Source organism: Phoenix dactylifera, chromosome 9 (genome assembly GCF_009389715.1).
Source record: "Phoenix dactylifera cultivar Barhee BC4 chromosome 9, palm_55x_up_171113_PBpolish2nd_filt_p, whole genome shotgun sequence".
NCBI classification, from domain to species: Eukaryota; Viridiplantae; Streptophyta; class Magnoliopsida; order Arecales; family Arecaceae; genus Phoenix; species Phoenix dactylifera.
In genome coordinates this window covers 15,966,832-15,992,000 of record NC_052400.1, presented here as the reverse complement: position 1 = coordinate 15,992,000, position 25,169 = coordinate 15,966,832, and the positions used below count along the sequence as shown (strand labels likewise).

The 25,169-nt window shown below is 41.0% G+C and overlaps 2 protein-coding genes across 2 annotated transcripts in view; one reads left to right on the top strand and one right to left on the bottom strand.

Annotated features, from left to right (window-relative positions):
* LOC103701795 overlaps positions 1 to 25,169 on the bottom strand; it is a 36,682-nt gene that overhangs the window by 7,699 nt on the left and 3,814 nt on the right. The window contains exons 3-8 of the mRNA XM_039130588.1: positions 22,609 to 22,723; positions 22,374 to 22,500; positions 12,934 to 13,736; positions 11,671 to 12,405; positions 9,461 to 9,746; positions 9,096 to 9,369 (exon numbers count right to left, since the gene is read on the bottom strand). Coding sequence (XP_038986516.1) covers positions 9,096 to 9,369; positions 9,461 to 9,746; positions 11,671 to 12,405; positions 12,934 to 13,736; positions 22,374 to 22,500; positions 22,609 to 22,723 — 2,340 coding nt within the window. The remainder of the gene's footprint in view (positions 1 to 9,095; positions 9,370 to 9,460; positions 9,747 to 11,670; positions 12,406 to 12,933; positions 13,737 to 22,373; positions 22,501 to 22,608; positions 22,724 to 25,169) is intronic.
* LOC103701786 (CBL-interacting serine/threonine-protein kinase 6-like) lies at positions 190 to 8,973 on the top strand. The gene is made up of 3 exons (XM_039130533.1): positions 190 to 216; positions 7,425 to 8,461; positions 8,964 to 8,973. The coding sequence occupies exons 1-3, from the start codon at positions 190 to 192 to the stop codon at positions 8,971 to 8,973; spliced, it is 1,074 nt and encodes a 357-aa protein (XP_038986461.1).

Below are 25,169 nucleotides of genomic sequence, written 5' to 3'. Positions count from 1 at the left end.
CTCTGTGGCAAGACACTAGTTTAGATTTTGTTTCAGGTCTTCCTAGGACACTTGAGATCATGATTCTATCCTGGTTGTAAAGGACCTAACCATGGTCGGTGGAACCATCCCAAACCGCTCGGTTCGAGGTATTCCGAGCCGTACCAGCGGTGGACCGGGACAGTTCCAGCAATGAAACCAAGACCGGTGATGGAGGAAGAGAGAAGAAAAAAGAGAAAAAGAGAGAGTGCATGGGAGGGAGGGAGAGGGAGAGAAAGAGAGAGGCCGACAAGGCTGGGGAGCCACAGCACGGAGGGGTTTCACTTCAAATTCACAAAAATAAAAAGGGCCCCTTCCGAGCCCCTGTTTCGAACGAAACAGGGGACCGGAGGCGGAGCCCCTCCTCCGCGGCTCCCCAGCCTCCGCCTCCTCCGCACGGCGACTCTCCGGCCTTCGCCTCTTCCGCACGGCAGCTCTCTGGCCCTCCACTAGCCTCCCTCGGCCTCCCCCTTCTCTCTCTTTTTGTCTCTCCCGTTCTCCCTCCCCCCGCCTCTTCAACTGTGTCGCTACAGGGCCAGCATGGCACGGCGCGGGTCCGTACCGACCCATGCTGTTAGAGAACCAGTTTGACCTGGTACCGGCACAGCAAACATTGGACCTAACATATGAAAGTTAATTGGTATATTCTATTATTAACATAGTACAATATGATTTTTTTCACAGACCAAATTATTTCGAAAAGGCAGCAACAGCTTTGGACAACGAGTAATTGTCGTTAGTAAAACAAGTATGAATCCAGATATGTTACACATCGGAGGACATTTACCCGGCGTTAGATGGTTACTAATATGGTATTATCTTATATCTATTTTTTTCAATATTTTTGTAGCCTAATGGTAGATTTATTTTGGATTGTATGCGAAAAATCTTAAGAGGATAGTTATCTAGATCTTCTCCCAGACAGTCTCCTTGAGTGGCTGTGAGCGCAACTGGTCCACCTTCGCCTTCATCCACAGCAAGCAGAGGAACCGTTTGACAAGAGTGCCTCAACGACCTTGTATATATCCACTACAATCTGAGGTTGAGGCTAAAGTGCATTCAGAAGAAAATGGAGCTCAAGTATGCAGATCCGATCTACAGTGTTTTCGTTGATGATGACGATGATCCTATGATCGGATGGCTTATGGCAGCAGGAGTCGGAGCTTGACTATCCAGGATCGCTTCCACGACCAGCTAACTTCGTAGCCAGTGAGGTTAGGATCGTTGCAGGGCAATGGGCAGAGCGCAATATTCCACACACTCCTACAACTGATCAGTTACAGCCGCAGAAGAGCCAGTCACCACATGACTCCTAGTCCGAAACATCCTCTCAGAGATATGATCGAGAGATGCTCGGACGAGGTCACTAATGCTACCCGCTTGACTCGATCAGGAGGGCGACATAGTCAAACAGAAAAGCACGAAGGGTAAGAAGATAGCTGCCCAGCAAACCAAAAAAAATAAAAGGTACTTGCAGCCCTAATGGAGAATGTCGAGTCCTGAACCAGCAGCAATAACGATTTTGGTGGTCATGAATCTGTTAGCCATAAAATAGAGGATAGGAGACCACTATTCATGAGACAACTGTAAGGTGGTCTTCGATACACCTGTAAGTTTCAGTTTGCGCACGCTATATAGGATAGAAACCACAGTGAACGACTTAGTAGAGCCCGCGAGGATACCATTATATATAATAGACGTGCTCCTCGAGGTTATTTAGAAGAACACGATGCAGCTGCAGATGACTTCGCACGTGGAGTAGGATCTATACACATATCAGGTTCCGAGTTGTATACTGGATCTATTATCCGCAGCCACAGGCAGCCTATGATCCATAAGAATACGGATATGGATATGGTGCATCTGAGGCATCTTCCGATGGCTACTACCCTACGCAGCGTGAAGCATCTTACGAGTCGGATTTTACTGCCGGCATATTCGGATGAGCCCCTCTACAGCTATATTATTGGCCAGAGAATACCTCTCAAAGCCAGAGTTTCAGCGAGAGATCTGAGAGTGCTTATAACCTAGCGCACGTTTCTTATGGAATAAACGTATAAGACTACAATGCTGCTTGGTAAGAGGGGTGGGTTGATATGCCTCCTGATTATACTGATGATCCGGATATCTACGAGAGGCATCGCCACTCGACCCGATTTTAAATATCATTATGTATGTTTGTTGGACTTTAAAAGTATGTAATTGATTGTATTTTGATTTGAGGATATTTTATATTGTTCATTTTATGATGTGTTATTTTAAAGCAATAAGATGCATTCAGCTTAAACCGAAATCATAGAAACATCAAAAAAAAATCAAAAAAAAAAAATTACACTTACATTCATAACAAAAGTTCGAAAAGAGAGAAAACTCAAAAAAAAGGGCGTGCAGATGCGTGAACCAGCACCAACCGCTTTGGTTCGGTTCGGCGCAAACTGATACTGAACCGTATCGGGCGCCAACCAGTACGGCTCCGGTACCGATTCGGCGAACCTTCATGTAGAGCTAGTGAGTTAGCGGATTTGTTTGCTCATTATATGTATAATGCACATGCTGAAACATAGCTTCGAGCAACGAAAGCTACAAATCTACAGTAGATGTACATCGCAAGTATCAAGAGTATGGAGAGGGAGACATGGTGATGGCTCGAGTTTGCCCGAAGAGGTTCATGCAATGAATCCTGAAGAAACTACACATTAGAAAGACAGGTCCCCACCATATCTTGCAAACGATTGGTGCAAATGCTTATGTGTTGGATATCTTTAGTGTGTTGGATATTCCTATAGACATGGAGGGTAAATCTTATGTTTAATGTGGAGGACTTAACACTATCGGGAGCCCAAGGATATATATTTTGAGCCTTTTCCTTCTTTCTTTCCTACTACTTCTACTGCTGCATCTTCCATATCTCCACCATGTTGTGTCTACACTCCCACAGCCTCCCACTCCACCTCACCCACCACTGAGAAGAAAGAAAGAGGATTGAGGATATCATGGATGAGCAGATAGTTTCTACTAGCAGTAGTGGATTTCAGAAATACTTGGTCAAGTGGAGAGGATGCCTAACTTTGGCTAAAACATGGATCACATCTGATGAGCTACAAAAGCTTAACCCAGAGTTGCCAGAGAGACACCATAGGATCTATTTGCCAAAGGCAAATTTTTCCAGTCTAGGGGAGTTAATCAAGATTGCTACAGATTTCAAGTCTACGTAAGGTTAGCAAAGAAATATCCAAGCCTTTAGATTGACTTGGATGGCCTGGTGCCATGACAAGAGCTTTACATACATCATTGGAGTTTGTTTTGTATCCAAGTGTCATTTATTTTTATTCTAATTTTATTTCCTGTTTTAGACCATGTTTTTTTTGGTATAGTACTAAAGTGTGAAAAGCACTGAATTTAAGTGACTAGTTTAGTCTTATGTGTTATTAAAGAGTCGAGAGGGCATTTTAGAAATTAAATAAGGGCTGAGCTATTGTTCATGGCATTGCAACATGAGCAGTAATACTACAGTACTGTGCCTTTTTAAAGCTTCTTTGTTTTAGAGTTTTTTTTGCAACCTAGGACCTTACTTGAAAAGGCTAGTTGAAAGGTATTATTTAGATTCCTGCATGGATCCTCATATACTCCTCCCATTTAAGCCCTGGCGTCCTCGCCAAGCCAAGGGTCTAAATCTATTCAAATCTAATCATAAGCACCATGATCAACTCATGGTCAACCCAAATGGATCCATGCTGCAATGTCCTCTAGTCCACATAAGTCATAAGCCGGATCAGCTCTGATATCATTTGTAACAACCCAGGATCTCACCCAAAAAGGCTAGTCGGAAGGTATTATGAACGTTGAATGTAGTCGGAAGGTATTATGAACATTGAATGCAGAATTTTTCATCAAAGAAATCAAGGCTCTCTCTCTCTCTCTCTCTTATCTGCGTGTGATATGGAATATGGGTCTGAGGCCCTAGAGAGTGATTCCCTATCAAACTAGTGTGAGATTGATTTGTTTTCTTTTCTTCTTCCTTCTCAATAATATCTTTATTATCTTTCTTTCTTTTCTTCATTGCTGCAGCCTAGAGCAAAACACCCCCTTCTATCTACCCTTGTTGCCATTTCCTTATAGCAGTCACTTTACAACCATCAGTCAACAGTTATTACAGGCTTTGATCTGTCCAAAACCTAATCTGCATAAGTATAAACAGATTTGCAACTTCTGCAGACCTGTTAGCCCTCTTTCTTTGGTTCTGGAAAACTTTGCAGTAAATCAGAAAATCCTAAACCTGGTCCTTGGAGCGCATCAATTCCTATTATAACTGAAAAGGTCTCAGATCTTGGGATGTCGTACACGATCTACGAGTAGGAAATAGGAACAGACTGGATCTGGACAGCTATTGCAGCATATTCACCCTGAAGGACGATGATCTGTTACTTTGCATCCTTCAAAGATTTTTGGTAATCTTCAATATTTTTGCTGCTGAATCTTGTGCTTTATTTGTGAAAAGTTATTCTTCGAATATGATTTTCCCATCTAGTAATTTGAGCCCTAATCCCAGTAGTTTCTAAATTCTAATTTCAGATTGCTGTTTAGTATTGCATAGCATCATAATTTCAACTGTTTTCATCCATGGTATTTAAGGTCTCCATAAATTTCAAGTTATAGTTTGCCATATTTGTTTGAGATCACTTACTAGGTTCCCTAAAGTTGTCCTACATCACATCTAATGCCCAACACAAATCAATAAAGATCTCATGCTTCCCTGCTCCAACACCTAAATCTACTCTCAAACCAACTCCTCATTCAAGCTTCTAAACTCCATATAAACCTTTAATTTTTTTCCCTCAAGAACATAATGTCTTTTCTAACATAGCAAGCAGAACTCATTACCTTTAAAAATATCCACTCCCAGTTCACATTCCCCTAGCTTAAAAGGACTACCCTTTCGCTGCATAACTGTATATGAAGAATTAGCCCCTTTTGTCTATGATTCTGTAATATTTAATATAGGGAAACATCAAGAGATTGTCATGCTAAGAATAGTCACCCAAGAAACTGAAAATATCACTCGTTTTCCAATTTCTCCATGCTTAACATCACTAAATAGACTAAAAGATAGTAATGAGCGTGTTGAAATTGTTTAACAAAAAAAAGAAGCTTATAGGAGGAGTAATTTATTGCAATGCCCCTCTTCTCAATGTTAAGCCTAATTTTGTTCTTCCCTACCTCAATACCTGGAAAAAATATCATATATGACCATACCGCAGTTAAAAATAAGCTCTATTTAAGTTTTCAAGTCCAGACTTACAGTAATATACTAACAAACTAATATTTTGTGGTTCCTTAATTGATTCCATGCACTAGATTGCTGGAATCCGCTACTGATTGAAATTTATTTTCCATCTTTGCCCAGATTAATATTTTTGGCACTAATCATCAGGGTGTTAATTGCTTTCTATATTATTGAGAATTTTCGCATGTTGAAAATTCTAAGAATCATAAACTTTCCTTAGAAATACTGTCAATTAAAGTGGGCAAATAGGCAAATACATTACAAGAGTTGATCCAAAAGTAACATATCTCTTTAAATCACACCTTGCTTATCAAATAACCAAGTGAATTCACACAATCATACCCACTTATAAATCAACATAACAATTTGTTTCACTTTGCTTTCCTTGACAAGATAGACCCAGCTGCATTAAATTTATAAAAGGAATTCAACTCAGTACAAGTAAACATCACAGGATATGATTTCTTTTCAAAAGTGACTAAACCAATTTAAGATTTCAGCATCACTTATTGCATCACGAAGTTTATTGCAGTGGATACTCCTATCAACTTGTCATGCTGATGTAGGAAAACCATTAACTCATTTCCAACTCTTGGCAATTTTTACTCCTCAATACACACCTAAATCATACTGCAAAGTATTTTTGATTGATATTTCACTAGTGTACATCATGGATTATTCCAGTTAATCAAAAAATTAAAACTAGGGCTCACAAGAGATTCAAGTTGCATGGTACATTGATAAATCTGACGGCTGTTTAAAATACAAATTCTATAGCTTTTTCTTGTGAATCAATAAAATGTTCTTACATCCCTATGAATTGGGCTTTCCAGTCCTACAAATCTCCTACTCTTATTTAATCGTTCAAGGTTCACTGTGTTTCATCATATACAACTTACTATCTGGGGCAAAAGCAAGGGGCAAGTATGCAGAGTTGATCTTATAGGTGGCAGAAGAATAGTTATTAACCCAAAGATATTCTTTCCATTTTTGAGGAAGATGACTACAATAATACAGTATTTAGGAATGACAAAGCAAGCCATCACTTTTTTACTATCATCCAAAAAAAAGGCATCCCGGTGCACAAGGCTCCCACAATTACAGGGTTTGGGGACAGTAAGATATACATAGTCTTACCCCCATATGCAAAAAGCCTATTTCTATGTTTCGAGCCCGTGACACCCAGGTTACAATGGAGCAATTTTACTGTTGCGCCAAGGCCCACCCTCTTAAAAACTATATACCAAGTTATGTTCTTGACAACCTATTATCCTGGAAGAATAGCAGGACTCGAACCTAAGTGGCTGCCCCAGGACTCGAACTTGTGCCATTGCACTTAACCCAAGCCTTTACCATTGAACCAACAACCAAGCAATGGCCCCAATTATATGTCATCCAAAATGGACCTAACATTAAATAGAGCAAAAAAATCTGTTTGGTCAATAATATAGCTACTGCTTTCTACATAAAGGTGGGCATTGGGCCGGGCCGCCCATGGCCCGACACGGCCCGGCACGAAGCGGGCCGTGCCTGGCACGGCCCGCCTGCTACAGTAACGGGCCGTGCTAGGCACGGCTTATAAAGGGGGGCCGGGTTGGGTTAAGGATTTCTGGCCCGCGGGCCGAGCCCGACGCGGCCCATAAGAGCCTGGGCTGGCACGATTCGTGGGCCAAGCACGGCACGGCCCGCGGGCCAGCCCGGCATACTATGGGCAACATCGTAATCTGCCGATACAAACCCCAGGAAAAATAGATGGGGAGTCGCCTCAGATATCCATCCCTCCTCCTACAAGGAAAAGAAAGCCGCAAGCTCCGGTTCTCTCCCTCTCGCCGCCACTTGAAACCCTAATTTCTTCTTTGCGCCGCACCAGCTCGGCTCCTCCGATCCGCCGCCTACCAGGGAATTCAGCACGATGAGGGGATCGAGTCCTGATCTCGCCGGGAAGCGAACGAAGCACGGCGGCTGGTGTTGCCACCGCAAGCACGTTGAAGACGGGTAGCCCTCTCTCCTCCCTCTTCCTTCTTTAACAAAGAGAAAACTAAGAAAAAAGGGGTACAAGGAAAGCGGTCTCATGATGGAGGAGGTGGCGGCGGCGGCGGCGGCGGTGGCGGACGGGAGGTGCATCCTTCATGGGCGTTACGAGCTCGGCCGGGTGATCGGTCAAGGGACCTTCTCGAAGGTTTACCTCGCCCGGAATCTCCTGACTGGGAAGAGCGTGGCGATGAAGGTGGTGGGGAAGGAGAAGGTGATCCGGATGGGGATGATGAAGCAGGTGAAGCGCGAGATCTCGGCGATGAAGATGGAGACCCACCCCAACATCGTGGAGCTCCACGAGGTAATGGCCACCCGGTCCAAGATCTTTTTCGCCATGGAGCTTGTCCGCGGCAGCGAGCTCTTCTCCCGGATCGCCTGCGTCGGCTGCCTACGGGAGGAGGCCGCTCGGCACTACTTCCGACAGCTCATCTCCGCCGTCTTCTGCCATGGCCGCGGCGTCTTCCACCGGGACCTCAAGCCCGAGAACCTTCTCCTCGACCACGCCGGCAACCTTAAGGTCGCCGACTTCGGCCTCAGCACCTTCGCCGATGACGTCCGCCCCGACGGCCTCCTCCACACTACCTGCGGCACGCCGGCGTACGTCGCGCCGGAGGTGATTGGAAAGAAGGGCTACGACGGTGCCAAGGCCGATCTCTGGTCCTGCGGGGTCATTCTCTTCGTTCTTATCGCCGGATACCTCCCCTTCCAGGACGATAACCTCGCCGCCATGTACAAGAAGATCCTCCGTGGGGACTTCTGCTGCCCGCCGTGGTTCTCGTCGGACGCCCGCCGGGTCGTCACCAAGCTCCTTGATCCGAACCCCAACCGCCGGATCATGGTGTCCAAGCTGGTCGAGATGCCCTGGTTCAAGAAATCGCGGATTCCGAGTACTGTAGCCGCGTCGGCATCGTCGTCTTTGTGGGAGGAGAAAGGTAAGGAGGAGCCTGAGAGGCTGAACGCGTTCCATCTGATCTCGCTCTCGGAGGGGCTCGATCTATCGCCGCTCTTCGAGCAGGGCGGTGGCAGGAGAAAGGAGAGGATGCGGATCGCGACGAGGGAGCCGGCGAGCGGGGTGATCTCGGGGTTAGAGGGGGTGGAGGCTAAGCCCGTCTCGTGCCTGGCACGGCCTGTGCCGGGCCCGGCATGGCCCGCCACCCCACGGGCCTAGGGTCGTGCCGGGCTTAGCCTTTAGGTTAAGCGGGCCGTGCCGGGCTTAGCCTTTAGGTTAAGCGGGCATTTCATTTAGTAACAGGCCGAGCCAGGCACGGCCCGTTTGGTCTGTGGCCCGGTGGGCCTGGGCCAGGCCCGGCACAGCCCGATGCCCATCTCTATTTCTACAATATATGAAAACTAGTTGATTTGACATTAAACATTTTATAAAGAAAAAATGTGACAACTTGAATACAAATGTAAGTAGACAACATCCGATGCATTAACATATTTAAATATGAGACCTCTCTATTGACATTATTCACCACATTGCAAGCAGAAAAGTACTTAATCAGAAAACTGTACATTTGCTAAAGAAAATTGGATATTAGCATTCTTTATAGACTATAAGATATACATGAAAAAGCCTAGTCTTTAGTCTAATGTTTATAAATAATCCTTGAATCACAATATTCAGCCAGTTATAAACAACATAATTGAAAAAAAAACCCACAAATCGTTTAGAAAGTTGATCATATGAAACTGGATTAAGAATAGCAGCAGTCAGCAATTAGTAAGGCTAAAAAGCAAATAAAGGGTATTGTGTTACCATTGCACTTGAGAAAGCAGAAAGATTTTGCATATGTGAATTTGCTTGTCTGTATGTACATGCTGCAGCAGTTGGTTGTGCGTTGTTTGAAATCGCATAACCAGAGGCAGATGGAAAGTTTTGTTGAATTGTATGCAGAGCGGTATCATTCCTCGTGACCTCTGGTTGTGAAGTTGAAAGCATACCATAATTGTCAGTGCTTGTGCCAGTTATAAAAGAGACGCTATCATCTGAGAAAGGTCTTATCTGCTCATCATGATGATACTTGGATATTCTGAAAATAAGCATATATAATGTCACATATAGATACACACACACACAAAGTATGCTTACGTTCAAAAGGAAGAAAATAATGTAGGCAATACCTAGTATCTGGCTGACCAATTGGAGGCACGCTAGTATCTGTAACTGAGGCTACCTGTAAATTACTTTTCAGAGGCCTTGGAATAAAAATACCAGTAGATGGACCAGTTACACCAGATCCAAAAGCGCCAAAGCTCAAACGTGAGCAATCTGCTTTGGTAACCTGCAGATGCTCAGGAATTTTTACTGCAGGGCAACTCTCTGCAGGTGCAGTATCATGTTCCTCATACAAACTTAGTTGCTGCAAGTTGGAAATAGACAGTGAAAGCTCCATACCATCATCCTCAGCTGAAAGGTTTCAGGATGCGACAACCAAGAAAGAAATGTCAATATGGATGTCACTTACTGACTTTTAAGATAACCACAAATAATCCAACAAGCAAGGTGAGGTTTTGGATAAGATCTGATGTATTATCTGTACTATGTCAAAGCTACATTTATGAACTTAAAAACAAGTGTCCAGTACCATTATCAAGCCAAGAATAGGAGTGGAATGGCAAAGATGGGCATGCAGCACTCTAAATATGGCTATTCTTTCTTCAGAATATCTGGAGCACTGGATGAGTAAGTCTGTCATTTCTTAGCAATTAAGCAACCAATATGTTTGGCTTAGTTGAATTTATAATCCCATATCATCAGATAAAATCATAAAGGTATTAATAAACAAAATAAAACACAAACTTCACCAATGTTAACAATCCTAGGAGAAGATTTTCTTTGCAAATTTGATGAATTTTGTGTACAAATACAATTACCGAAACTAACAATAGATCCAGAAAAATTGTTGCTCACGCACAAATAGGATTATATATACATTTAAACTTTAAAGAAGAAGGGGGGTGGTATGTGGTGGGGCACATCTAATTTCACTTTCAGAGATTTAGGAAATAAAAGAGAATTAAGAATAGAAAAGCATTGTATCTATATGATTTTTGTCCACTAATTTATGCAATTCAGATTCCAAGTGATTATGATCTATGTGAACTATGTGAAAAAGAAAAGAAGTAAAACTATCAGTGCACAATGCTGCATGAAAGTCCCTAGGTCAGAAGGAAGAGACTTGTTTGTCCATTAAATGATTGAACTTATTATTCGTCCTTAAATCTGAAACAGATTCAGATATATTACATTCTTAATGCTTATGACTGGTTTCATTCTGATACAAGGTGAAAAAATGCAGCTTTGAGTAAATAAATGCGAAGTTTAACTTTTAAGCACCAACTTGTGCTGCTCCATGCTGGCACTGGGTCAGCATTGCACTTATTAAGTCTTTCTTGATGTTTTAAATAAAAAAGGACTCTCAAATATTTTTTTGACTTTTCATGTTTCAGCATGGCATGACATTCATCACTGGCCAACGGCCTGCACACCTGGTGTTGCTGGCTCTCAAACACTTGAATAAATGCAAATAAAGTTCAAATCAGAAAAGTACTGACAGCCCTTCTACAAAAATTTTACGAAGCAATTTTGGGATATAGGCTCTAAGGATGCACACACTTGGAAAATGTAATGTAACCACAAGATGGCCAAGAATAAGGCAATCAAAATTCTACATTCTTTAGAGATGCTACATTGAAAAAGGATGAGAAACTGAAAACTTCACTAGTATGATGGAGCATCAAACTGGAAAAGATATATGAAGAGGGCTGCTAGAAAAGTTCTTGAAACTTAATGGTGGAATGATGAGACCCAAAAGGCAATCGTGACATAGATCTCTTACTTCAAGCAATAAAGGACAAAATGATGTCTAGGAATCTAAAATATATGATGGAAAAAGAAAAAAGACAAAATAGAGCTCCTACAGACCTGATTTCTTGATGCTTTCTAGGTGACCAAGTTGGTCACCACTCACCACTCACCGAGACCTTTCGAGTTTTGACCATGTCAATTTCTATTGTTTCCAGCTCATAAAACCCTTACCACCTGGTAGTTGCAAAACTATTTTATATCCTCGTTTCAACATCTCTAAGGTAGGCATTTTGATCACCTTTTCTAGAGTCATAGTGCAATGGTCCCAAGACTATGGATGAGGTCAATATGCTTGTCCGAAGCAAAACTATTTATTCTACAAAGTCGGGCATTTTTTGAGGAAAAATCACCTAGAAAACATCAAAAAAGTCCATGCCTCTCAATTCATTGCACAAACAATTACAGTACAAAATGAACAATAAAACAGGAAAATGAGAATCTGTTCTTTTATAGGAAGATATACCTTCATGGTGTCCTTGCACATGTGGAAAACCATATCCAGAATTGTTCACTTGTCTGTCAGATGCAGAAGCAGATTTAGTTGACTTGGTTGGCCGATTTTGGCATGTGATGATCCCATCTGATACTTGAGCATCATCCAAGAAAGACAAATCAACCCCATAAGCATGCAAACTAGATGGTGCAGGTTCATCAGCATAGTTGGCAGAAGCATCAAATATTTCTGAGACAATTTGGTCACTTCTGACAGATGGTCGATCAGCTAAGGACAATTCCTCATGAGAAGTTTGCTGAACAACAGCACCCCCAGGGTCACAATTGATCGCTGTAACATTTGAAGCATGATCATGAGAAGAATGTGATTCCCTATTCAGTTTTACAGCCTGCACTGTGTTTTGGCAGAGCCTAGAAGTGTCTTGAGATTTGTTCAACCCAACTGGATCCCATGATTTGGACTGATAGCCATCAGTTGCCACAGTAGGTGTGCTGCAAGCCTTTCCTTGGCGTCTACCCATCCTGACAACATCAGCCATTGTAGGACGAGCTGGTGCACCTGACCGATCAGGTTGGAAGCTGCATGGTGCTTGTGAGGAAAAAGAAAAGTTACTAACTGGACCAGTTGACCGTGATGTATTTATGGAATCAGCTGGACCAGTTGTCACAATAGGTGTGCAGGAAGCCTTTCCTTGGTGTCCACCCATACTGACAATATCACCCATTGTAGGACGAGTTGGTGCTCCTGACCAATTAGGTTGGAATGATGAGACCCAAAAAGGCAATCATGAAATAGAGCTTCTAATTCAAGCAATAAAGGACAAAATCATGTTTAGGAGTTTATAATATATGATGGAAAAAGAAAAAGACAAAATAGTACTCCTACTTAATGTTTTCTAGGTGATCAAGTTGGTCACCGCTCACCACATAGGCCTTTTGACCACATCAATTTCTATGGTTTCTAGATCATAAAACCCTTACCACCTGGTAGATGCAAAACTATTTTATATCCTTGTATCGACACCTCTAAGGTAGGCATTTTGATCGCCTTTTCTAGAGTCATATGCAATGGTCCCAAGACTATGGATGAGGTCAATCTAATTGTCTGAAACAGAACTATTTATTCTATAGAGCCGGGCATTTTTTGGGAGAAAATCACCTAGAAAACATCAAAAAAGTCCACTCCTCCCAAACTCATTGCACAAACAACTGCAGTACAAAATGAAAAATAAAACAGGAAAATGAGAATCCATTTTTTTATAGGAAGATGTACCTTCATGGTGCCCATACACATGTGGAAAAAGAAAACCATATCCAGAATTGTCCACTTGTCTGTCAGATGCAGAAGCAGATTTAGTTGACTTGGTTGGCCGATTTTGGCCTGCGATGATTCCTTCTGATACTTGATCATCATCCAAGAAAGACAAATCAGCCCCATGAGCATGCAAACTAGATGGTGCAGGTTCATCAGCATAGTTGGCAGAAGCATCAAATATTTCTGAGACAATTTGGTCACTTCTGACAGATGGTCGATCAGCTAAGGACAATTCCTCATGAGAAGTTTGCTGAACAACAGCACCCCCAGGGTCACAATTGATCGCTGTAACATTTGAAGCATGATCATGAGAAGAATGTGATTCCCTATTCAGTTTTACAGCCTGCACTGTGTTTTGGCAGAGCCTAGAAGTGTCTTGAGATTTGTTCAACACAACTGGATCACATGATTTGGACTGATAGCCATCAGTTGCCACAGTAGGTGTGCTGCAAGCCTTTCCTTGGCGTCTACCCATCCTGACAACATCAGCCATTGTAGGACGAGCTGGTGCACCTGACCGATCAGGTTGGAAGCTGCATGGTGCTTGTGAGGAAAAAGAAAAGTTACTAACTGGACCAGTTGCCACAATAGGTGTGCTGGAAGCCTTTCCTTGGCATCTACCCATCCTGACCATATCATCCATTTTAGGACGAGCTGGTGCTCTTGACCAATTAGGTTGGAAGCTAAGTGGTGGACGTGAGGAAAAAGAAAAGTCATCAACTGGACCAGTTGACTGTGATGCATTTATGGAATCGGATTCGCTGCAAAGATGAGCAAATGAGAAAAAATAGAACTAGATAGTAATGCCCCAACAGTGAAAATTATCAAATTTTATCCCAATTATGCAAATAAAATAAGGAGAAAATGTCCATATAGCTTTTTTGCCATTTAATAAAAAGCATACATACAAGACAACCAAAAATTATATGAAGAAGTCCATCAAATGATCAGCACAAAATTTTTGTAAAATTCAACCTTGAGGCAATTAATCCCTTATCAAAACGAAAAAAATTATCATCTAATCCCTGATAAAAGCAAAATAATAGTTCCATAAGCAGAAAACTTCCATCAAACATGTCAGTAAGCTGGTTGAAGCATAACCTGATATTGCAAATCCAAGATATTTAAAGGACTCACAAGCGTAGGTTGGTGGATATAGTTTTTAAAATCTGGATCGATGGATTTGCATGCTTTACCAAAACAAAACAAGGTGATTAAGTGCAAAAACAAGTTTTCACCAACTTCTAGCAGTGTTTTAATAAATATACGAAAAAAACCTCAAATCAAAAAAATGAGTTAAAATTTGATATATTGACAGGTTATGAGTGATCAAAAACTACATATATCACCTCAATTCCTCCATTAAAACATTTTCTTAGGATCAAATACAACAAAAGAAATTATGGCGTAAAATGTTGAGTTTCAATTTAGCCAAAGGTAGGTTAGCATATAGTAATGCAACATATGCATAGGTGCACAATTTCTTTAAGTTAAATGTTCAATTTCCTATCCGCTCAATTTGCTTTAAGATGTCATATAATGGTAATCACTGACTTTTAACAAATTTGATTAAATAGATGCCATGGAGATATCTAGCCTAGAGTAATACGACTCGAATCACATTAATTCTATCATGTGATGACATGCAGGACAGAAGATGTACAATTCTCCAGAGAGTTCCCATGTAAGAATGTGCATACAACATGGGTGCCATAAGTTGAGAAAGCCAAGCCAGAAGAGGTCAAGGAATGCGGAACCGAGCCAAACCAGCCAGTTTCGCCTATTCCGAGCCGTACTGGTGGCTCACTGGTGTGGTTCAGCCATTGAAAATGGCTCGCTGCCGGAGCCTGAGAGGAGAAGAGAAAGAGAGTGAGCGGGGGAGGGAGGATGAACGAGGGACGGCGGCAGACGGCAGCGGAGGGCCACAGGGGGCCGACAAAGGTCGTGGCCACGTCCCCTATTTCTTTCTAAATAGGGGACGCGACCGCGGCTAAAAACTTTAGGTTTTTTTAAGTGAAATCGGTAAATCGATTGCCGACTTCACTTAAAAATTCCCAAATTAAAAATTTACAAATTTTTTAGCCGTGGTCTCCACCGCCCCCCCTTCCCTTTCTCCAGAGAGTTCCCATGTAAGAATGTGCATACAACATGGGTGCCATAAGTTGAGAAAGCCAAGCCAGAAGAGGTCAAGGAATGCGGAACCGAGTCGAACCGGCCAGTTTTGCCCGTTTCGAGCTGTACCGGTGGCTCACCGGTGTAGTTCAGCCATTGAAAATGGCTTGCTGCCGGAGCCTGAGAGGTGAAGAGAAAGAGAGAGCGAGCGGGGGAGGGCGGGTGAACTAGGGACAGCGGCAGACGACAGTGAAGGGCCACAGGGGGCCGACAAAGGCCGTGGCCGCGTCTCCTGTTTCTTTCTAAACAGGGGACACGACCGCGGCTAAAAACTTTGGGATTTTTTAAGTAAAATTGGCAAATCGATTGCCGACTTCACTTAGAAATTCCTAAATTAAAAAATTTTAAATTTTTTAGCCGCGGTCGCGGCCTCCACCGCCCCTACCCCCCCACCCCCAGGGCCCTCCTCCAGCCCCCTGTTGCTCGTCGCCGGTGTCCGCTGCCGCTCGTTCTCCCTCTCCCCTGCTCTCTCTCTCTCTCTCTCTCTCTCTCTCTCTCTCTCTCTTCTCCTTCTCTGGCTCCAGCATTGTTCTCTATCGATACGGGAAGAGGTTCATGTGCTGAATTTGTAAGATGAATCATATTTCACCATTTTTCAGACTTATTTCATTGCACTTGAAAAACATCAGCAACAAGACCAAGATGTTGCAGACAAGGTAGATAGCAAAAGACAATTATTATAAGCTGATTGAAAATGAGCTAAAAAATTACAAACATAATAGAGCAATATCAACTGATTTCATTTGAATGATTTTGGACAATCATCTTACTCAAGCATGGATTCAAAAACTCCTAGAAAAAGATTGTACTATCAATGTCGTACCATTCTAACACAACCAGGCAACCAGCACCAAGATGATTGATAGGATACTAAAACCCTTTGTACCGATTTGTACAAACCATGTTGCTACATACAGACAGTACCATACCCATACCCAACTATACTGGTTAGAACCATTGGTCTTTCTCTTTTTTATTTTTGATGCTTTCAGTTTAGGTATGTACTGTCGGTTCCAATCAAGGTCTGCCATACCGGATCTGGTAGGCGTACCGGTCGCCAACCAGACCGGTACGGTTCTGGTTCGTAGCGGAACCAGGCGGTACGAACCAGCCAGCTCTTCCCTGCCGGAGCCGGAGAAGAAGAGAACGAGAGAAAGCGCGGGGAAGAGAGGGAGGGAGGAGATCAGTGGCCGCCATCGGAGAACCGCGGAGGGGCGGCGGAGGCCGAGAATGCGGCCGCGGATTTTTAATTTGGAAGTTTTAAGTGAAGTCGGCAAATCAGGGGTTTTAATTTGCTGACTTCATTTAAAATGCCGACTTCACTTAAAACCCCCAAATTAAAAATCCGCGGCCGCGTCCCTTGGTTCTTCTTTCGAAACAGAAGACGCGGCCGCAACCTCGGCCTCCGCCGCACCCCCGTGGGCTCCACCGCCCCCCCGGACTCCGTGGCTCTCCGATGGCAGCCACAGGTCTCTTCCCTCCCTCTCTTCTCCGTGCTCTCTCCTTCTCTTCGTCTTCTTCGTCTCCGGCACAGAACTGCCCATACCAGTTTCCACGGCTCCGGCGCACCGGTAGCTGACCGGATCGGTTCCGCATACCTTGGTTCCAATACTATACTATTCTGATGGAAAAACAATACAAGATTTGGTACCGATATTCAAAACCTTGTGCTCAAGTAAGTTTGAAACTAATATTTCAATTTTCAAATATCTAAATATCTAGAAATTTGTGATAAGGTTTATGGGAATCAACTTACTCAGTTTCAAAAACTAAAATTTATTTAAATTACTGTTTATTCATTTTAGTCATTTTAGATATTCATGATAAGCGTTTATGCTAATTGAGAAATAAGAGCTCTTCTTGTAAGAGTCAAACATCTGCTAACCAATAGTCATCTAATAATACGATTATAGATGCACGGATCAAGTGGATGATCCACATCTTATCATCTAATAATTTGTAAGCGGTACTGTTTGCTACATTCGTTGGAATATGACTGAAGTAGAATCAGGATCCAATAGCTCGCCACTTATCATTCTTCTTATCCTTCTTTATCATTGAGTCAACCCTCTGCTGATTCGAATCTCTGCTAGAAAAGGCATGTGGATCTAAATCATAGATTGCTGCTCCTGGTAGAATCTCTTGGTGGAATCTCTCTAGATGGCTTCTTTTCACTAACAAAAGCCTCCAGCATAGATGCAATACGGCCAACGCCTCTGCTGACAGCCTCTCTGATTGATAAAGTTCTCTTGAACTCTAGATATGCCCTGCTGCTCCCAGAACTGAAGCCCGACTTATAGTACGAGGGCCCAAATCGAGCCCTATGCCTGGCCACCTCATCCTGCTGCCATTGATTATCCAGGCTCACTTGCATGACAGCTTGGATCTGCACCTCCTCGTCATCTAGAGCAGACACCTTCTCTGACTTTCTAAAGTGATAGAAAGATGGCTCTGCTGCTCGACGGTCTACCTCCGTCTTCTTCTTGAAAATTCTATTTTTACTGCTCTGAAATCAGCGAAATGCTTCTTCATCAGCTATCAAACCTCCTGTGGTCATTTCCGACATATAGATACATCGGAATAACCACCAACTAAGTGCTGCTTCAATCTGGTTAGCTCTCATTTTTTGAACTCTGTGTTGCACCAATTGCACTTCTAATGGTGCTCTGGCTTTTTTTTTCTTGATAGCTCTACTCCTGCAGGTTTACCAACTATGTCAGTTTATCATTTTTTAAAATAGTAAAATTAACTTATGATGAAGATAATTTTATTATGTCAGAAAATATATCTGATTTATCTAATAATAATACTATTTTTTAATATTTTTATTTATTTATCTATTTTTAATAATTTTTAAATTTTAAAATATATTTAAATATCATAAATTCAGTAAAAATATGTTTTCTACTTCAGAAATTACTTTTGAATCATGTTATATGTACTACTATTTTTTCATAATTTTCATATTATTTTATATATTTTTAATTATTTTTTGCATTTAAAAATATTTTTTAAATATTAATATTTTAAAAAATTAATTTCAGTTTAGATCTATGTAGAATTCAATAATGGACACAAAATATATTTTTTTAGGCCCTTGGGCATGCATCAAAGGCCACTTATTTCTCTATTTTTTTTTCAAATTTAGGTCTAAGCCACTGTGTATGATCGCAGAAAAACTTGAATGAATGAACACCAAATTTTGTTGAGAAGTAACTAGCATGCCCCTCAATACTCTTCTGATTTTATTTTTTTAATATTTATTTTTTTTATTTTTTTATCCAAAAATATATTTTTAATTTTTAAAAATTATATATAATCCAAAAATTAAAAATTTTTATGTCATCGTGTAGATCGTCCATATATCTATAATATAGAATAAAATCAAGCTCAAATCAAAAATTTTGGCATGATCTTTCTTTATTTTGCAATTTTCGAGCTATTTGTTCGAGCCCAAAAAATGAGAAAATGAGATAGGGGAGCGGAAGCACACCTTATTTAGGCTTGGATCTTCATTCTAAAATGCTGAATAGGTGCGATTTTTGGTTCGGTAGGAAGAAAGATGGAATAAGGTGCGCCTCTTACGAATGTTGTTGGGAGGGGCCCGGTTTAGAACTGGGTCGACTCGGTGCAAACTGGAACTAAACCGGCCGGTTCCAGACCAGTTCACACCAGTAAGGTCCGGTTCGGACCTTTTTCGGCCAGTTCCAGTCGGTTCGGGACCGGTTCAGCATACCATGGTCGAAAGTTATTTAATGAATCTAGTGAATTTTGGTAGTTTAAATCTGAGTGCACAGCAAAAATCTAGTGGTCTGAATTATTTTAAGCTGATCAGAAATATTAATTCTTTGATTTGAAAAGTTTTATGATTGATGACTTGATTTGATTTTTTTATAGAGAATTTCATTGATAAATTATAAAGTTTTGATCTTGGCTAACTTGGATGTCGCTGTGCTATTTTCTCTAGTAGGTTCTCTAATCTTATGTTGTTCTAAGAAAATTTTTAGCATCTTGAGTTTAGGGTTAGTGGACCATCAGTTCTTGATCTCGGACCTGGAATGTTTTGTTGTGGATCTCTTTTCTCCTAGATCCAAAACTTATACCCCTTTAATCAATATCATCTATTTATCTGTTTATAATAGTTTGAGGTTATTTATTAAGAGATCAGGACTATATATCCCTAAAGTTTGAAAATCTCGAGAAAGAAATTTCGGCGACGAAATATTTTTTTTAGGGGGGGAGAATGTAACACTCGGCCTTTTTGGCTTAAGAAAAAATCAAGCCTTGTCCATTGGACCGGCCTGGAGTTTATTTTTTGGGCATAGCCTAGCCTTTATGGCCTGACCTGGTGTCTGAATTAGGGCCCAAAGGATTGTTTCTACAAAAAAAAAAAAAAAAAAAAAAAAAACTTAAGCTTAACACATGCTAGGGAGGAGACTGACTCCAGATGGAAGTCCTCTTCCTCCTCGACTCCTTATGGGAGTCCGACATCTTTGAACATACTGATGCCATTCACCACTATAAAACCCATCCCCAGGCTTTGCTTCGACATCCACCCAAGCTTGAGCATCAAGGTCGAAAATTGATAGTATTCTTCTTCCTTTTCATCTTGATTGTTGCTCGCCACAACCACTGTGTTCACCGAAAAGTCTTCCGACATTGCCAGAATCAAGGTGATTAGCCTCTAACCTTCTAATTAATCCATCTTCACATCCTTCCAAGCCTTTAGATTATGGGTTGAATTGACAAGAGAATCAAGATTTAATCCAAGCCTTTTCTTGGAAGCCCCATTTTGGGTTGAATTTTCAATTATCGTCGGCCTTTGTGTCCTCCATTCTAGTGAAGGGCATGCATGAGCTCCCCCATTTTGCTAAAGAAACCAAGAAAAAAGAAAAAAAAAAAGAAAAAAAAGGGAGAAAACAAAAAAATTATTTTGACTCTCTTTGGTTTCTCTTTCTACCCTATTTCTCTTCTACTCTTACAACTGATGAAGGGTGGACCCCAGAGAGTCCCTTCCCTTTAACCTGTGATGACCTCGATAGTCACTGGGCAGCATACCAGCCCCCAACTTGGCCTAGGTCGGGTACCGCTAGATTCTACCATCAATACTTTCTATAGTGTTATTTATATCCTAGCATAACTCTTGATTGGTGGTTTGATCAATTGGATTACCCAGATCGAATCGAGGCAGGATGTCAGACACCATCACCCAACTAGTGTTGTCCCTCCTTTTCCTCGTAGTTTTCCATTATTATCTTGATTTTCCATTGATACTCTCTGATTATTGGAGATGAATCCATGTAGGGTTAGAATTGTCCAGTCAGGAACATGTCCAGTAAGAGGATAGTCTGATATGATATGTAATTGAGATTTTAAGGACTTTCACGAATTATCAAAATTGTTACTGTACTTGCCAGATAAGTAATGCTTCACTTGTTCTAAATTTATTAGCAAATTATAAAATTATTATATTAATAAATTTTGAATTGTACTATTCATGATGCATGAATTTGATGAATAATAATTTATTATCAAATATATTTTATTTTAGAATATTATGATAATGCATGATTAGAAATATTGATCTTGTTTGATTGATGTCGATACCACATGATTACATATATTTTGTTGAACTGAGATATGAAAATGTATGATTGTTTTGAACTCTCAGCCTGACTATGTTAAGGACCCCACCAATGGGGCCTAATACATTGGCACTTGATTAGTTCTGAAGGATTTACACTGCAAACGGAGCGGCTTGCCACAAAAGTGGCACGGCACAAGAACCTTGCCAATGAAGGGTCAAACATTGGCAAAGGATGCCGCCAATGAAGGTTAGACATTGGGCCCTATTGGCATATGTTTTATCCTGAAGGACTGTACTGCAAGAAGACGCGCGATATTATGACCTTGCCATAACAAAAATATGGTCATAGCTCATGGCTACTGAGATAAATTTAATGTTTTGAAAGAATTTGGATTCGTGAATGGAAACTTGAATTTTGAGAAAGATTGGCATACGTAATATTTTGATAATGTTGCATATTTGGATTTGCTTTTGAACTAATAGGTTCCATATGCTCATTTACTGTAAATCATTATCTATTTTATTGTCCGACTTATCTAATTAAAGTGTTCATTGCTTACTGAGCTACGTAGCTCATTATTCAATATCTTACTGTTTTTGCATATCCTACGAATTAAGCCAGCATGGAGATATGTTTCAGGAGAGTGATTAGAAGAACTTTGGTCTCTTTATTTTACATTAAGAGTTTACTAAAGTTTGATGTAAGATCTTTTGAATGCCATTGGATTTTGTGAGATATTAAAGTCTAAAGTTTAATTATTTAAATTTTGGATTTACTTCATTGATTATTTATTCCGCTGCTTGCTTTATGATATCATAATGAGATGCCTTGCATGCTTGTGGGGAGAGTTTTCTATGAGTATGCGGTGGTTGTCACGACTCCGGCTCATGATCTCGGGTCGGGGGCATGACAGAGCACCTATAGAACCTAGAGTGTGGAGGAACACTTCTTTCTATAAACTCCATGCCTAAAATAGTGTTTGTAGATGACAATTATCTCATTAAGAGACTCATTGGGCGGTCATGAATGATATGAAACTATGTTTGTTATGAAAGATAGGATGGAAGTGCTTTGAATGAGGAAGAACTCAAAAACAGACAGATGAGACACTTGAAGCTCTGGTTTTTCTTTTAATGTTCTGATCTTTTCTGTATCTTGTTTAACATATGTAGCAGACTTCAAGGTAGTAGAGAGCTTCCTTTCAGTCACATTCCTTCATGTGTATAGATTTATAGTTATTGACTATCTTAGCTCAGTTGTGGCATGATTCATTCAGCTTGGAGCATGAAGTTATATATGATCCATAGAGCACAAGTTTCAAAATTAATTACATCATACAAAACTACAGAACAGATGGAAAGGAGAAATGGAGATGCACACAAATCATGATTTCCATATTTGGCCACAAAAATCTCATGCTCGAATAGATAATATGAATAGACAATAAACAAACAAGAAGACATTATCCAGAAGTGTAATATACAGAATAAGAACAGGACTAGAATACAGGAGAATTTAAACGGAAAAAAAATGAAAATTACTTTTCCTGATTCAAATTTCTTGACTGTTCACAAGATTTCTAGAAAGTTTTAGCAATACTAACCTTAAAGAAGTTTTGGAACTTCCTGCAATACTAACCTCTGGGGTGTTAGCCTCCGGCTAGAATTATTAGCAGCCATGCCAGAGCTCGAAATCGATGATGTAGAAATTATATTTATCCCATTATCCTTCTCTTGCACAAGCTTACCATGCATAACTCCATAATCTACCAGGATGTTTAATTAAGAAACAGACAAATTTCGATTATATATATGAATTATAAGATAAATCATGCACAAATGCAGGGGAGAGAACAGTGATCACTTTCACGTACCACTTGAGTTCATTTGCATGGAAATGCTAGGTCCCTCATCATGAATATCATCTGTAAATCCACAACTTGAACTGCTGCTCTCTATTTCGGGTGTCGACTCATGGGTCTCTTTAGTCTAATGCAAGGCAGGCAAAAATGAGAGCAAAATGCTTTAATAAAAAGCCAATATACCAAGGCAAAGTCCCAAAAACATATAATTTTAAAGTTGGAAGTAGGTAACAAGATCCCTTAGAAATCATATGCAGCAATAGTGCAATAAGACCAGTAATAAAATTCAAATACTTGGATAATTGGGTCTATAGCCCTAGTTGAAATGAATAGTGAAAGAAGACATACCCATATAGATGCATAATGTTTATTAATTATGACTCATGAGCAAGGTCCGCTAAACTGGTACCAAGACCCGTACTGGTCGGCGCCCGGTACGGTTCGGTACCAGTTTAGGCTGAACCGAATCGGCCGTACCACTAGGGCATGCCGGTTCATGGACCGGCACGTCCTATTTTTTTTTAGTTCTCTCTCTTTTCAAACTTTTTCTATGAATTTAAGTCTAATATGATGTTTTTTTATATTTTCTTGATGTTTTTTGATGTTTCTATAATCCCAATTTATCCTAAATGATGCATCTGATATAAATCATAAAATGAACATAAAATATCCTCAAATGAAGATACAATCAATTACATACTTTTAAAATCCAACATACATACTGATATCTAAAATTGGATCGAGTGTCAAGGCCTCTCGTAGATATTCAGATCATCGATCAAGAGGCATATCAACCCACCCCTCTAACCAAGTGGTGTTGTAGTTTTGTATGTTCATCCCATTAGGAACGTGCATTGGGTTATAAACACACTCACTGAAGCTCTGGCTTTGAGAGGTATCCTCTGGCTAATAATACAGTTGTGGAGGGGCCCATCTAAATATGCCGGCAGCAAAATCTGACCCGTAAGATACTCCGGGCTGCGTAGGTAGTAGCCACCAGAAGATGGCTCAGACGCACCATATCTATATCTATATTCTTATGGATTATTAGCTACTTGTGGCTGTGGATAATAGAATCTAGTATACGACTCGAAACCTGATACGTTTATGAATTCTACTCCACGTGCGAGGTCATCTGCAGCTGCATCGTGTCCTCATGAATGACCTCGAAGAGCCCATCTCCTATATGCAATCATATTCTTGCGGGCTCTACCAGATCGTCCACCGTGGTCCCTGTCATGTGTAGTATATGTAAACTGGAACTCATCGGTCAATCGAAAACCACCTTGCGGTTGTCTCTTGTCCTCTACTCCCTCCATGGCCAGCAGATCTTTGACCACCAGAACTGTCATCATTGTTGCTCCAGGACTCCCCAACACTCTCCATTGGGACTGCAGGTGCCTTTTATTTTTTTAGTCTGCTGGACAGCTGCCTTCTTACCCTTCATACCCCTCTCTGTCTGGTTATGTTGCCCTCTTGACTGAGTCAACCGGATAGCATAATGGCCTCGTCCGAGCATATCTCGATCAAATCTCTAAGAGGATGTCTCGAACAAGGAGTCTTATGTGACTAGCTCCCCTATGGTTATGGCTGATCAGCTGTAGAAATGCGTGAATATTGCACTTAGCCCATTGCCCTGCATCGATCCTAGCCTCACTGGCTACGAAGCTGGCCGATCGTGGAGGCGATTCTGGCTCGTCAAGCTCCGGCTTTTGCTGTTGGTCCACAAGCCATCCGATCATAGGATCATCGTCATCATCAACGAAAGCACTATGGATCGGATCTGTATACTTGAGCTCCACTTCCTGATCGGATCTGTATACTTAAGCTTCACTTCCTTCTGAATGCACTTCAGCCTCAACCTCAGATTGTAGTGAACACATAAAAGATCGTTGAGGCGCTTCTGTGTCAAACGATTCCTCTGCTTGCTATGGATGAGGGCAAAGATTGACAAGTTGCACTCATATCCACTCGAGGAGATCGTCTGGAAGAGAATCCAAATAGCTATATGCTTAAGATTTCTCGCAGACAACCCAAAATTTATCCACCATTCAGCTGCAAAAATATTAAAAAAATAGATATAAGATACTACCATATTAGTAACCATCTAACGCCAACTAAATGTCCTTCTGATGTGTAACATACATGGATTCATACTTGTCTTGCTCACGACAGCTGCCCGCACTCCAAAGTTGTCGCTGTCCTCTCTAAATAATTTGGTTTGTAAAAATAAAACATGTACTATGTTAATAATACAAGATAACGGTTAACTTACATATGTCACTTATGCTAAGTTATCTTTTTTAGAAATAAGGCCGCGACTTCTGGATCATGCTCCATCTTGTAAATAATATTACGTAGAATGGCCAAAAGTTAATCATCCATATCATTTTCAATTATGCTGTACTGGAACCGAGGGTTCAGAGAATATGTTGTACATAGAGGAGACTGTCTTAGTAAAGTTATACTAGTACAGGAGCAGTCTAATTTTCAATGCTCTTGCTTACCCTGCTAGATGCAAAGCCCTAAAATGATGCTGATGTACTCCTAGGCATGGGTTGGATCTGCCTTCA

Coding starts and splice junctions, on each gene's coding strand:
- LOC103701786 (XM_039130533.1), top strand. CDS start 190: ATGGAGGAAGAGAGAAGAAAAAAGAGA. Junction 217..7,424: donor AAGAGAGAAGAAAAAAGAGA/AAAAGAGAGAGT, acceptor GACGGGAGGTGC/ATCCTTCATGGGCGTTACGA.